The 14,863-nt window shown below is 44.0% G+C and overlaps 1 protein-coding gene across 3 annotated transcripts in view; it reads left to right on the top strand.

The window, feature by feature from the left end:
* The window catches only part of LOC307189416 (uncharacterized protein), a 51,923-nt gene that overhangs the window by 26,783 nt on the left and 10,277 nt on the right, over positions 1–14,863 (top strand). For 2 of the 3 annotated variants that reach the window (XR_013829183.1, XR_013829184.1), the window contains exons 4-6: positions 3,589–3,777; positions 8,588–8,762; positions 9,901–10,060. Coding sequence is in view for 1 of the 3 variants with exons in the window: in XM_079927465.1 (XP_079783591.1) it covers positions 3,589–3,777 (189 nt within the window). In the remaining 2 variants the exon portion in view is untranslated. The remainder of the gene's footprint in view (positions 1–3,588; positions 3,778–8,587; positions 8,763–9,900; positions 10,061–14,863) is intronic. The other variant, XM_079927465.1, reaches the window with a different exon arrangement.

Genomic DNA, 14,863 nt, shown 5'->3' with positions numbered 1-14,863 from the left:
AGTAATGTCACTTTTTCCTTTTCCTGGCTGAATTTTTTTCAGTGTTCTCAAGGCCAGGTAGTCTTAGAAAATCATCTTTCTTTCCCTTATTTGCCATCTCTGGTGCTGGTTATGCCCAGTGCTGATGAATTAGTTAATACCTCCATTTCAACCAGGAAAGCAGCCTGTATCTAAACCTCTGCTTTAGGCCTTCACTACTGGCTTGTATTACCCATCTTAGAGTTGGCAGTGTCCAAAGGTGAGGTGGACAGACACAGTGGTCACCATTTCTTGTGCTTCTGTCGTGTCTGCAGTGAGCCTAGCTACCTGCAAAGCCCCACTGACTCCTCTCTGTTCCCAGCTGCAGCCCTCATTAGTGCTGAATTGATCTCTGGGGCTGCAGCACCTGGTCAATGGCAGACACCCCCCCCCCCCCAGCCTTCCTCCCCCTGGTGAGAGGTAAAAGGCTGCAGTCCCAGTGGGATGCTTGCGCTTACTGTAAACCCATCCAGACTCCCCACCGCGTGTTTGCACACAGCCCTCGCCTCTTCAGCTCCCTTCTATAAGAGCCCCACTCCACAGTAAACATTTTAGCAAAGTGCATTTTATATGGGGGTGTGAACTGTGAGCTCCAAAGGGACACTTTGTAGTTAAGCGGAAAGAGGACACACTGATTCTCATTCATGTAACACTTACTAATGGTCAAGGGTGAGTACTTGGATTTTATCTGAGCATGGAATTCTATTTCTAAATTCCCCTGTTATCTAGAGATCAGCAGAATTAGTTTCACTGGCAAATAATGAGACAGAAAAGGCCCAATTAGAGTATTTAGTCCTTATATAGTACCTTTCATCCAATTGTTTCGAAGCCTTTTTTGTTAGTTATAAAAAAGTCCTCGACCCCCAACAGCTTGTCATGTAGGTAATACTTGTCAGCTTGGAACCTGAGACAGACCTTCAGTCGAGCCCAGGATCTTGTCCTCTCAGAAGGTTCTTGACACTTATGCATCATCTCATTGCTCTTTTTCTAATTTCTGCAATCAATTTCAGTGCAAATTTTCATTTGCTGTGTACCCAGGACCTATGAGGGAGCCATTGTGTTATGTAATCATCTGATTTTTAAAGAGAGGGACACTGATCTCAGGCATAAAATTCTTGAATTATAGAGCTGGAAGGGACCTTAGAAATCACTTGGTCCCCTCTCTCTCGGTAGATATTATACAGGAGACACAGAGAGGGTGTGCAACTTGCTCAAGGTCACACAGCAAGGCAATGGCTGAGACAGGACTAGAACTCTGGATGTGGAAATTGGGAGGTTGTTTTTTGTTTTTCACAACCACTGACAGAGATGCAGAGATTATGTCAGTGGTTCTAAATATGGCGAATATGCAGTATGAACATTATAGTGGTGAAATACAAAGATACCAGCCAACCTTTGAATTTAGGTGATTGAATGGAAGACCACCCTCAATCCCTCCACCTCCCACCACATATATATAAAAGAGAAAAACAGGGCTTCCCTGGTGGTTCAGTGGTTAAGAATCCACCTGCCAGTGCAGGGCACACAGGTTCGAACCCTGGTCTGGGAAGATCCCACATGCCGTGGAGCAACTAAGCCCATGCACCACAACTACTGAGCCTGCGTTCTAGAACCCACGTGCCACAACTACTGAAGCCCACACGCTTAGAGCCCGTGCTCCACAACAAGAGAAGCCACCGCAATGAGAAGCCTGCGCGCCACAGCAAAGAGTAGCCCTCACCTGCCGCAACTAGAGAAAGCCCGCATGCAGCAACGAAGACCCAACACAGCCAAAAATAAATAAAATAAAATGAATAAAATCTATCTTTAAAGAAAAAAAAAAAGGAAAACATCCGTCTAAGAATTCATTTGGTAAGTTAATCACAATGGTGCTAAGATAGGCAGAGTGTGCAGAAAACTGAGCTGGGCAGCCCGAGTTGAGGGTGCAGTCTAGTTTTCTTCAAGGGAGAAAGGCTCTGTGTTTAGTGGACTCGCGTCATCTGGCCATTGATCAGATAAACTTTTTTTAGAAGAGCAGGGCTAATACATCAGGCCTTTCAGAAACTGAACGAAATATTGCATAAGACTGTACCACTGCTTTCACCCTGATCACGTACTCTTCTATCAACTATCTGACTCCTACCTTGGTACCCTAGGCAACAGGGTCCTGGAAAGGTGGGTCCCTCAAGAGTAGATACGACCTTCGATAGGCAGATAGAAAGTTCTATCTGCCATTATAAATTAACGCACTGGCTTTCTGATTTATACATCAATCTCTTATAAGTTTGATTACTGTGAACCATCCAGTCATTTCTGGATGAGCCAGTCATCTTCGGACTGTGCAGAACTAAGGACCAGAGATAGGACTGTGATGATGCTCCTTCTCCATTTCCTCCCCACCTCCCTCACCAAACGCTGTAACTCTGACACCCAGCTGGAGACAGCCTCCTTGTCTCATTATATATTGCTAAATCATACCTAAGAATAGGTGGATTTTAACAAGGAAGAGCAACAGGAGAATATAACATGTAGTGTAACAGAGACTGTGCTTGTGACAAGTTCATGCACGTAGTAGATGAAGCAAAGAGAGAGTCCCTTCTTACTACTGACGAGGGGACCTTAAGCAGCACCCCAGGGAGCATGGGCATTGGGGGTGCACGTGAGGAACAGCAGCTGTGGTCTGAAATACCTCAATCTGGATCCACGTGTAAGGAAAGGGGAGGTGAAAAGAGGAGACTTGAGCTCCTGCCAGAGGCCAGTAATGTGTGTGAATCAGGAGAGAGAAATATTTGCCTGTGGGTTGAAGGGCACTGGACTTCTATGTATAGGATGTCCTTTAGGGGAAGGTTCAGAGACAGCATTTAGGCTTTAAATGAGGATGATGAGTGGGATTGTGGGATCCTTGGGAAACAATGGTGGAAATGAGTTAGTCAGAGGAGTCCCTACATGGGGCTTCAAAGGGATACAGATTGGGCATCTGAGCAGAAACCCTTCGCAGTGAGTGTCAGTGTATTTTTTTTTTTTTTTTTTTTTTTTGGCTGTGTTGGGTCTTCGTTGCTGCGCGTGGGCTTTCTCTAGTTGCGGCGAGAGGGAGCTACTCTTCTTTGCGGTGCGCGGGCTTCTCACTGTGGTGGCTTCTCTTGTTGCGGAGCACGGGCTCTAGGTGCGTGGGCTTCAGTAGTTGTGGCTCACGGGCTCTAGAATGCAGGCTTAGTAATTGTGGCACACGGCCTTAGTTGCTCCACGGCATGTGGGATCTTCCCAGACCAGGGCTCGAACCCATGTCCCCCTGCATTGGCAGGCGTCTTCTTAACCACTGCATCATCAGGGAAGCCCCAGTGTCAGTGTATTTTAAAGCCACAGGCAAAAAAGACAATGTCAACAAAGACGCTGAGGAACAGCCACAGAAAGACAGTCCTGGAAGCAGGAATGAAAGACGCCATTTGAGGGAGAGAGCGGTATGGAAAATGCTGTGTGTTAAATATTTTGCAGTGTAATTCTCTTAGAGGTGAAGTTTTAATAATCTATATGAACTTATTATTCACAATTTTTCTGAATAATGACAGGCAAAATGGTCTTCTCTGTTGTTAGGAGTGACAACGGAGCCCAATTATGCAGAGTTTCTTTTAATAATGGAGCAGAATGTGACTACTTCCTTCAGAGGCACAGCCAGCCAGCAGCCACTGTCACCTTTTCTGTCCAACAAAAGGAGAAATTCATCCACTCCTGCATCTGTCCAGACAGCCGCTCAGCATCTACTGAACTATGTACCAGGACTTGGTAAGTGCAGGATAAAAAATGCTAAATAAGACACAGGCCTTGCTCTCCCAAAGCTTATGGTGAATGGAGAAGACAGAAGAACTGGAAATTAGAGTAGTGTGAGAAGCTCAGCTGAAACACAGGTGTTTCCCTTCTCAGAGGGGGTTCTCACCTCCCCACGCCTCAGTCAGAAGTTTGTCTTGGTTCCTTCTCAAGGGTTGCTGGCTTTGTCACAGACGCTGAGACACCCTAGTGACTCAGAGCCTCGTCCCCACTGAGCCCGTGTCCGTCCCTTCTCTGTTGAGCCTGGGGAAATGATGAGAGGAGAGACTCTCCTTTCATTCCCTGATCACTCCGACCTGCTGATAGCATCAGACCCTCATGGACTGCTCTGCAAATAGGAAGTTCTCTCCTGGAAGTTAGGGCAAACACGGGAGGGAATTGAATTCTGGCTCACTGGGACTGTCTGTGCTGCCCAAGGCAGGCCTTCTAAACGGAAGCCTTCACAGGGACAGTGTCTCACGTGTGGCCTCCACTGTCTTCTTTGCTCCCGTGCCCACGGCATCCGTGAAGGTGGCCTATCTTTTGAACTCTGGAAGACTTCAGGATCTCTGTTGTTGGTGTGGAGGTTTTACAAGGGCGTATCTAGGTGTGGTTCTTTTCATTCCTCATGCTGGGAACTCAATGGACTGCTTTGACACGTAGACTCATGAGCTTTTGTGTCTTTGATTGCTCAGAAGTTGGTCCTTCTGGACTGGTAATCTGGGTCTCTCTTCTTACTGAGTCTTAGGTCTTGTTAACTACTTGGTCAGCTTTCTGGGCTATTTCCCCGACTCCAAATTTTCTGTGGAAATATTGTTACTATGACACTGGTCGTTTCTATTTCAAAGAATTCTTTATGGATTGCTGGTTTCTCTTCTATCGTAGCAGCATGATCTCATTTCATGGATGCAGTCTTGTCTCAAATCTCTTGCAGAATACCAGTGAAAGTGATTTTGGTTCACTGAATTATCTCCAGTTTCTCCGGGGTCATTTGTATTTGTTCATCTCGGTCTTTCTTACTCGTGTTTGTGATTTCCTCGTGTCTGATATTCCTTGGTTATCACTTAATGGGTGATTGATGGGGCTGGTGTGCGGGGGGCGGGGGTGTGAGCGGGCAGGGAGCCAGCCAGCATCTTGAGAACTCCCAAATGCTTGAATCCAGGGGAAGTTTCAGCTGTGTGGTCCCAGCCTTCACACCAGCTGCCATGGTTTTCCTGCCTGAGTGCTTGAGCTTCTGAAACTAACATCAGACACCTTCATTTTCTAACAGTCTGAGGAACATCTCCACCAATCAGATCTCCTAGCATTTTCAACTCCTCACGCCCCCAGTATGCTCTCTTCCTTCCCAGTCCTGTTTTCTTCCCTGGGCTTCCTATTTTTGATAGCTACACTATCTTCCCAGTGTTAAAAACCACAGAATAATATCAGACTGATCTTATCCTCCACACTTAGTCTGTTCCCAAGCCCTTGAAGATATCTCCTGTCTCTGTCCATCCTCTTCTTCCCATCTTAGCCTCTCCAGTCAGATTGTCATTATTTATTCATTGGAAAAATTCCAAGTTTCCCTTTAGCCTCCTATCTCTCACTGCCAGATTGATATTCCCTGAATGAAGTTCTCTTTACATAATTCTGCTGTTCAGAATTCTTTCCTGTATCCCTTCTGTTTACTCATGATGGCCCAACTCCTTAATCTGGTGTTCAAGGGTCCAACCCACTTCTCCCACATTGCTGGCAGGAGGCAACAACATGCAGGGTGGGTTCTGGGGAGAGATAGGCACAGTCAGGTCTTGGCTCTGATGCTTACGGGGCAAATTATTTGCCCTCTCTTAGCCACAGGTTTCTCAGCTCTAACTCTGGGATAATGAAAGTACCTACTTTATGGATCATTGAGAAGACTTAATGAGATAATACTAGCAAAAGAAGTAGTACAGGGCCCAGGGCATGATAATAAACAGTATTTGAAAGTTATACTTATGGCTACCACTATTGTTACTGTTGTTGTTGAATCTAATATCTTTCAGGCAAATTGCCCTCCTCCCTGTTTCCTGAGTGAAGCCCATCCCTCCCACTCCTGTGCTCTGGCTCAAGTGCCCTTCCTCTTCTCAACACTTTAAAAAATTGTGGTAAAATAGATGTAACATTAAATCGACCATTTGAACCGTTTTTAAGTGTACAGTTTAGTGACACTAAGTACATTTTCATCATTGTGCAACCTTCACCACCATCCATGCCCAGAACTTTTTCATCTTGCCTGACTGAAACGAGAATTCTGCACTTCCTCTCCCCGCCCAGCTCTTGCCAGCCACCATTCTACTTTCTGTCTCTATGAATTGTACTCTTCCAGATACCCCAAATAAATGGAACCATCCAATATTTTATCCTTTTGTATCTGACTCATTTCAGTTAGTGTAATGTCTTTAAGGTTCATGCATGTTGTAGCATGTATCAGAATTTCACTTCTTTTTAAAGCTGAATAATATTCTGTCATATGGATCTATCACATTCTTTATCCATTCATCCATCATTGGGCACTTGGGTTGTTTCCACCTTTTGGTTATTGTGAATAATCTTCTGTGAACATGGTTGTGCAAATATCTGTTTGTGTCCCCACTTTCCCTTCTTTTGGGGATGTACCCAGAAGTGGGATTGCTGGATCATATAGTAATTCTATGGTTAACTTGTCGATGAACTGCCATGCAGTTTTCCAGAGCAGCTACATACACTGTCAATTTTAATCATCCTTTAAGGTCCAGTTCCGTTGCTACCTCCTCCCTGAAGCTCTTCAGTTCCCTTTCTAGACAGAACTCAGGTAGCGTTGGAATTGGGCCACGATTGTGCCCCTTGGGAGGCAGTCTACCACCTTGGGTTATGGTGTTTACTTGTAGATCGCCTTCCCTCAGCCCCCTTCAGGAGCAGCTTGTTTCCCACACCGCCTCACTCAGAGCAGGTGCTTGATACGGATTTTGTGAATGAAAGAGTTAATGAATGAATGAAGTAATCAACAGCCTTGCTCTGAATTACCAGGAGATGCTGACACCTCTCAGGGGAGAACGCAGGGGATTAGTGGAAACTCTCCATCCCAGAAGAAGTCAGCTCCCCAAATGCTTTTGTACCTGAATGGTGGTGAGCTGCTCGCGCTGCATCCTCGCAAAGCCAGCATCACGCTCTAAGTGTTGCTTCCTTGGCTCAGTCTGCTCTGTCACATTAAGAAGCAGCATGTGTTGCCAGTGTCTGTCGGATTTGCCTAATAAGGAAAGCAGGTTGCCACCTGGGTCTGTGGAGACATTATTGGATGCATTGTATTTAAATTTTGTTTTCATGGAAAATTTATAGCCACCCCCTTCTACTCTAATGTATGAATAATTAGAAGCAATTACAAGGAAATTTAGCAAATTACTAAGCCATCTAGGAGTAAAAATTAGTGTTTATGGTGTTTTTCCTTTGCTGTCTGGCAATCCAAAGTGATATATGATGTGCATGCAGACACCAGGCACAGATATCATTCTATGCACCTAGCAGTTTTCCAGTAAGATCATAAAAATCAATGCATGGCAGCAGAGTCTTGTGACATTAAAGGGCCTGCGTAATAAATATTGGATGATGGGGGAGGGGAATGATGAATTTGAGCAGTAGAAAGTTAACTACAAAAGGTTTTATGCTGGTGTATTAGAGATAACTTTTTTAAAGGTTTTTTTTTTTTCTATTTAAAAATGTACATTTTAATTAAAGAAGTTAAGGGGAAAAAAACAGAAAAGTGAAAGAAATTTCAAAAAAGCTGCCTGGACTCTCCACCCTGAGAAGATTATTTTTCCATTTTGGCATATTGACTTTATATTTTCTATGCATGTTTGCATGTTTTATTGTGATAGTTTTTTATCATACTGCACAAAAAATTTACTGTTTTGATTTTAAAATTTAATAGAGTCAATTAAACATACCCTCATGTTGCTATGGGCAAGCCACATGGATAACACATGATTATTTTACCTTCCCTATGATTGATCGTAGTTTTAGTTTGTTTCCTTTTTTTTTTTTTTGACTGCATTGGGAGTTCATTGCTGCGTGTGGGCTTTCTCTAGTTGTGGCGAGCGGGGGCTAATATTCATTGCGGTGCGCAGGCTTCTCATTGCGGTGGCTTCTCTTGTTGCAGAGCACAGGCTTTAGGCGCATGGACTTCAGTAGTTGTGGCACGCGGTCTCTAGGGCACACAGGCTTCAGTAGTTGCAGCACGCGGGCTCAGTAGTTGTGGCTCGTGGGCTCTAGAGCACAGACTCAGTAGTTGTGGCGCACGGGCTTATTGCTCCATGGCATGTGGGATCTTCCTGGATCAGGGATTGAACCTGTGTCCCCTGCGTTGGCAGGTGGATTCTTAACTACTGGACCACCAGGAAAGTCCCTTGTTCCCACTTTTAAAGCATTATAAATAATACTGCAGTGGACCTCATAGTACATACAACTTTTTTCTATATTTTAAAATTAGGATTCTAAGAAGAAGGATTCCTGGGATATAGACTTTTAGAAGTTCTCAATTCTTATTACCTAATTGCTTTCCTAAGGGCTTATACTTATTTGCTCCTTAACCTACGATGTTGAGAATACCTGTCTTGGGGCACCAACACAAGCATTAAGTAGCACTGTGAAAGTATTTTGCTACTTTAAGAGGCAGTTTTTATTTCTTTGGTTGTAACTGAGGTTGGGTGAACTTGGAATCAGTCAGGTTCCATAGCTGGGAATAGAATTCACCTGATTGGGTTTATGGAGAAGACTTATTTCATTACATGCTTTGCAGAAGAAACAGGCCTGCATTGGGCTCTGAGATATGACTTCGAGAGCTGCATCGCGGAGATCACAGAAAGAACTGCTTCTGCCCTGTGAAGCCACCGCAGCTGGCGGTGGAGAGGGGTGCGGGGGAGTAGTCTCTACAGGAAAACCACAGCCCACCACAGTGTTTGCCAGCGGAAATGGTAGGAGGAGCACAAAACACAGCCTTGACTCAGTTTTGCCTTCCAATTTAAATCACACCTGGAACTCTAGGTGCAAGGGAGTCCTGTAAGTGTAGATATGAGATTTCCAGCTTCAGGAAAGACCCATGAGGAGGAGGGCAGGACGGATGTTAGGAGCTGATCTCCGTATCCCCACAACATTGTTTAGTATGTCTGGGATGTTTGTTAACCCGTTTTATTGCCTCTTAAATGAATTGTCATTTTCTAACCCTTTGTAGGCTATCTTGTAAAAGAAGCTGCTAGCAGCCAGAAAGACATGATGTCATTATTTCTAAGAAGCTTATAGTCTTGCCCTTAGTAAAACTGAAGGCCAGGAGAAAGTGAGAAAGGGCAGGAGATGGTTCCGTTGGCTCCCAAACTATAGGGGTGTCCAAAGGTTGAAAGTGGATTTCTTTGCACATGTATCAATACTTAAGCAAATTAAGTAATATTTAGCCAAAGAGATAAATTTTTATCTGTATTAACAACAGCATCGTCATTTAAATATTATTATGTTCTCTTCCTGATAATACTTGGACCTTATACATTCATTAGCTTCTTAAGCAACTTGTTTCCTCATTGAATAAACTATGACCATTTAGGCTTAATCAGTAATAAATCAGACTCCATCATACCTTCAGCTTACTTCCTAGGGCTGCAGAGCCCCAGAGATCACTATTCACACAGAAAGTAATTTGAATGACACCCTGTAGAGTTGTACTTCGATGGCGATGCCGGGACCCTGTCAACTGCTCAATTCATTAGAGGGTTGGTTCTACTTTTTCTCCTTACTATGCTTTTCAGAAAGATGCTGATACCCTGGGCAGCTACAGAGGGTTATGGGGAACTGGGCCCTTAGAAGCCTAAAATAGCCTTTTTTTTAGAGATAGTGTGAACTCAGGAGACATCACCTAGGGCCACCAATGTTACTCTCCAGAGAAATCCCTTTCTAGTCAGGCCTTTTTGTCATTTGAATTAACAGCCAAGATTGAACAATTTTGCCCATGGATAATAGGCCTTTATTTTTAGGGCTGTTCGGAAGACTGACTAAATCTAAAGAAGTAGTGGATTAATTTAAGAAAGTGGGAACAAATCTGTTGCTTTCAAAATCCTTCTCCAGAGCCTTTGATTTGGGAATTAACTCCTCACCCGTGACTTTTTCGAGTTGCACCATATTGCCCTGCATACCTAGAGGGAGAATTCTGAGCTCTGACCTCTTCTCTCCAGCGGTTCCTGAGAACCAGAATCAAGTCCCTAGAATGAACATCTTTCATATGTTGGTGAGTTGATTTCCATCCAATGCCTGCTAAAAATAAATTGGGTGACCTCTATGGATGGACGGATGAAGGGCCGTCCCTAATAAAGCCTAATTCCTTATGGAAGGGACTTCAGATTCTGTTGTAAGGAGACAGAAGGCTACCAGGTTTTTCAGTCATTATTTCCAGTTTTCCCATAGGCAAGAGTTAAGCTGTAAGGACAATCTGGGTTTAGGTAAGGGTTGGTAGTGGTAAGAGAAAGAGAGAGAGAGGGAAGTGGCGGGGGGGAAGACAAGACATGGTTAGAGAAATTTCCCTTGTGGGAAGAGGAATAACCCTCTACCTGGGCAATGCTAAGTCAGTTGATTAGTTGATTTATACCAAGAAGATATAAATACCAGGAGGAGAAAATTCCTTTTTTTTTTTTCCTAGCACTGTTGGTGGTTTTGGAATGGCTACAATCTGTAATTACCATATATTCTCTGTTTTCCAAAACAGTCTGGATTTTAAATACTTGTCTTTTTTATCTCTATAAAACGTCAAAAATATTCTGGAAATGCAAATATTTTGACAAGTGGTTAACTGAATGAATCAAGTCACTAAGTATTACAAATATGTGAATTCATTCTGTTGGTTCTGAGCATGAATTCAAGGACCTCAAATGGAAGCGCAGTGTCACTGATTAAGAGCTTCTGGGCAGCAGAGAAGTCATCAATGGACTGTGGCACTGAAAAGTCTCTTAAAATGTAAATTAATTATTCAGAGACTTGTCAAGAGATATTTGGGGTCAGAAAAGGAAAATAGTTACTGAACAAATGAAGTTCTTCTTACAAGTGTGAGCGGGGAAACATGCTACTAACTCCACCAGCAGATGGATAGCAAAGATGAATGTAAATACTATACTAATTGTTATGTGCTTTTTGCTATATTATATATTTTTCACTTAAATTTTCCCCTTTCAATAAGACAATTTCTTTAATATATAACTGTGATTTAATTGTTATATTTTTGTAAGCTTTTTTCACATAAATAAGTAGTGAGAAATAAATGTAAGAAATAAATATAAGTAAATAAATAAGAAATCAGAGAAACTTCTCTAGTGAGGAAGGCAGGTCAGTTATAGCGGGAATTTGGGAGCGAGTTGGACTAGGGATCAAAGCCAGTTTCTGCCACTTCTAGATGTGCAGTAAATTACTTAATCTCTTTAAGATTTTAGTCTCTTACTTTTAAAATGGAGGAAATAAACATGTCCTAAGTTTATTGTGCTTGGGATTAAATGGTTTTAAAGTGTTTGACCCAGAGTAAGTGTTCAGTAAATGATAGCTGCTATGAAAAATACTAATAATGGAATGTGAGCAAAAGTCTCTGAGAGTCAGTACGTTTACCATTTCCCTCCCTCCCTCCCATTTGGCTAGCTGTGCTCTAGATCAGCAGTCCCCAACCTTTTTGGCACCAGGGACTGGTTTCGTGGAAGACAACTTTTCCACGGACGAGGGGATGGTTCAGGTGGTAATGCGAGTGATGGGGGGCGGCAGAGGAAGCTTCGCCCGCTCACTGGCCCACCACTCACCTCCTGCTGTGCGGCCTGGTTCCTAACAGGCTTTGGACGGGGGGTTGGGGACCCCTGCTCTAGATGGTGCAGGATCTGTTACCCTGAGCCCCTGAGTGAGGCCACTGTGGAGGGGACCCCCCATGCTGATGAGGGGTGAACGTGTGGGATGAGTGAGAAACACACTTTTGCTTTAAGCCACTGAAACATGGGGTTGTTTGTTACTGTAGCCTAAGCAACCTCTCCTGACTGATGCAGGAAGGAACCCAGAGGCTTCCACTGCTAGCCTGTCTAGAACGCAGGGAGAGACAGATGATGAGGACAGCACACTGGACCGGGGCAATAGGCAGAGTGGCTGTGACTGGAGCGAGGCCATGGGCATTTCAGCTGTGAGCAGTAGAGTACGTATGGAACCTCGTATCCTAAAGACATTGAAACAAGGAAAATACTACTCACTGGACATGATACTGAATTTACTGGCTTGGTTCCAGGAAAGTCTCAAGGGAGGTTAAAGGGGTCTAGAGACCTCCCACATGGTTTAATAGCCACCATCTCTTTTACCTGTCAAAACCAACAGGATGGAAAGGTCATGTTAATGTCTGCAGAGGGAGGATCACAAGTTGGGTGACTGTGGCTGTGAGGCCCCCTGCCCAGCAGTGGGATGCACCACCGTTGCCTGCTAGGTCTATGGAGAGGCGAGTGACCAGTGGAACCTGCCTCACCCCTTTACCATATCTGTCCGTCAGATTCACCCAGGGGTCCTCCAGAGGGAGTCTGATGTCTATGTCTGGGTTCCTGGAAAAATATTTTGTCTACCAGGATGTATTTTCAAACACGGAAAGTAATTGCTCTGTATTCCCACCAGGTGGGTAGACTTCATTGCTGAGCTTGAAATTGACATCATTTGCAAACAAAAAGGCATGAATTTATGGGAAAGCTTCTTCAGGCCCTGTTTTGTCTCTTTCTAGGCTCCTGCATTGTCTGTAAAGAAGAAAAATGCCAGCATCCCAAGGTGTTCTGCCTCTGATAGAATACAATGTCCTCCTTTGTCTCACCAGCTGAGTCAGTTGCCTCCTCCTGCAACATAGACCTTTGTAGCTGGAAACCCTGGGGTGCTGGCATTTCACCCACATCCAAGAAGTAGATGAATAATAAACAACCTTCCATACACTGAATTACCAGTCTCCTGGTCGAACCCTGGACAGAACACCATCATCTAAATAGTTAATATTCTGATCCATTATTTCCCCAGTTCTGTTCCATAGAACCCAAGTTCTAGAAGACATGAATAGGTACCCTGCTACTAAGGGGTTTCAAGGTCAAAGCCTTTTGGAGTATGTTATATTCATTCCCCTTTAGTGGGCTCAACTGCTTGTTAGCATATTAAAGGCTCTACCAGCTCCTCAAATAAAAAGAATCTCTTTGACTCAAACAGATGTAATTAGGTTGGAACGTTTTTTCTCAAATTTGTTTTAATTTGACCACGAACCCTATTTAGTACAACAAAATGATTAACATCCTGAGAAACAATGAACCTTGACACACTGACTTAAGAGTTACTGCGCTAATTTATTCCTCATGACTTGGGGCAACACAACCTCTGGTCTTATTCAAAGACATAAATTTGTGAGGCTAGAGATGAAATTCATGGACCATGTTCAGTCCAGCCGGGCTGTTTACATGAAGTCCCCCAAGGAGTCAGCCCTTTCCAGAATAGGCAAAGATGTTTGTGAATTTCCAGGGTTCATTGGGCATTACCAACTGCTGCTTCAACATCTAAAAAAATATTTCACTCTGTATGTTCCAGTAACTGATCATCTCAAGATCAGTAAGGAATTCACCTGATCAGTCCCAACCAAGTGTATTAGTCCCAGCAAGGCTTCCTGGTGTTCAAATACACTTGCGGTAGACAGAATAATGCTCTCCCTACCCCCCTCTGCCATGATGTCCACATTCTAATCCCTGGAACCTATGAATATGTTACCTTACATGGCAAAAGGGACTTTGCTGATGTGGTTAAGAATCTTGAGATGGGGGGCTTCCCTGGTGGTGCAGTGGTTAAGAATCCACCTACCAATGCAGGAGACAGGGGTTCGAGCCCTGGTCCGGGAAGGTCCTACATGGCGCGGAGCAACTAAGCCCGTGCACCACTACTACTGAAACCCACGCGCCACAACTACTGAAGGCTGCGCGCCTAGAGCCCATGCTCTGCAACAAGAGAAGCCACCGCAATGAGAAGCCGTCGCACCACAACAAAGAGTAGCCCCTGCTGGCAGCAACTAGAGAAAGCCTGCGCACAGCAACAAAGACCCAACACAGCCAAAAAAATCAATAAATAAAATAAATCTAAAAAAATTTAAAAAAAAAGAATCTTGAGATGGGGAGATGTCCTGGGTGTGCCCATTGTAATCATAAGCGTCCTTATAAGAGGGAGACAAGAGGGTCAAAGATAGAAAAAGGAGATGTAACAACGGAAGCAGAGGTTGGGGTGATACATTTTGAAGAAAGAGGAAGGGGCCATTAGCCAAGATGTGCAGACAGCCTCTAGAAATTTGAAAAGACAAGAAAAAAATCCTTCCCTAAAGCTTCCAGAAGGAATACAACCCTGCCTAAGCCTTGATTTTAGTTTGATAAGACTCATTTTGGACTTCTGACCCACAGAACTATAAATTTGTATTGTTTGAAGCTACTAAGTTTGTGGTAATTTGTTACAGCAACAATAGGAAACTAATACAACGCCTTGATCCTGTACTATCTCAAACTGGCCCAGACCCACATAATCAAACCTAGAGCACCCACTCTAAAAGGAGATTATTTTGAACTAAGAAGAGCCATGCCCTAACATCACACCCTTTCTGCCTAACTCCTGGAAGCTGGAGGCCCTACGAGAGGCATTATACCATAGGGGCGTAAGAGTTATCGGTTGCTGTCATGGCTGCCTCCAAGCATAGAGGGACTGCCTCAAAGGGCATGCTCAGACCCCCAGAAGCAAGGGCAGTTGGGAGACTAAGGAGCATAGGTCCAGAACAGGAACTGTGTGCAGAACAGGGACCATTGGACACCATCTTTTCATGAGTGTGATATTATCTTCTGCTGTACACCATGTAGCCAGTACCCTGAACAATTCCTGCATCCTGGAAAGTAGAGCACATGTCAAGAGGTTGTTCCATTTCTGGAAGTCACATGACCAAAGGAAGTTCTGGCCACGCATCTTGGACACAACAAACAGAAACAATAAGCAAGAGCATATACAGAGAAAGGCTATCTACACATATGGC

The sequence above is a fragment of the Stenella coeruleoalba genome (genome assembly GCF_951394435.1).
Source record: "Stenella coeruleoalba genome assembly, chromosome: 7".
NCBI classification, from domain to species: Eukaryota; Metazoa; Chordata; class Mammalia; order Artiodactyla; family Delphinidae; genus Stenella; species Stenella coeruleoalba.
The sequence above is the reverse complement of the archived record's forward strand: the minus strand, read 5'-3'. Positions and strand labels throughout refer to the sequence as shown.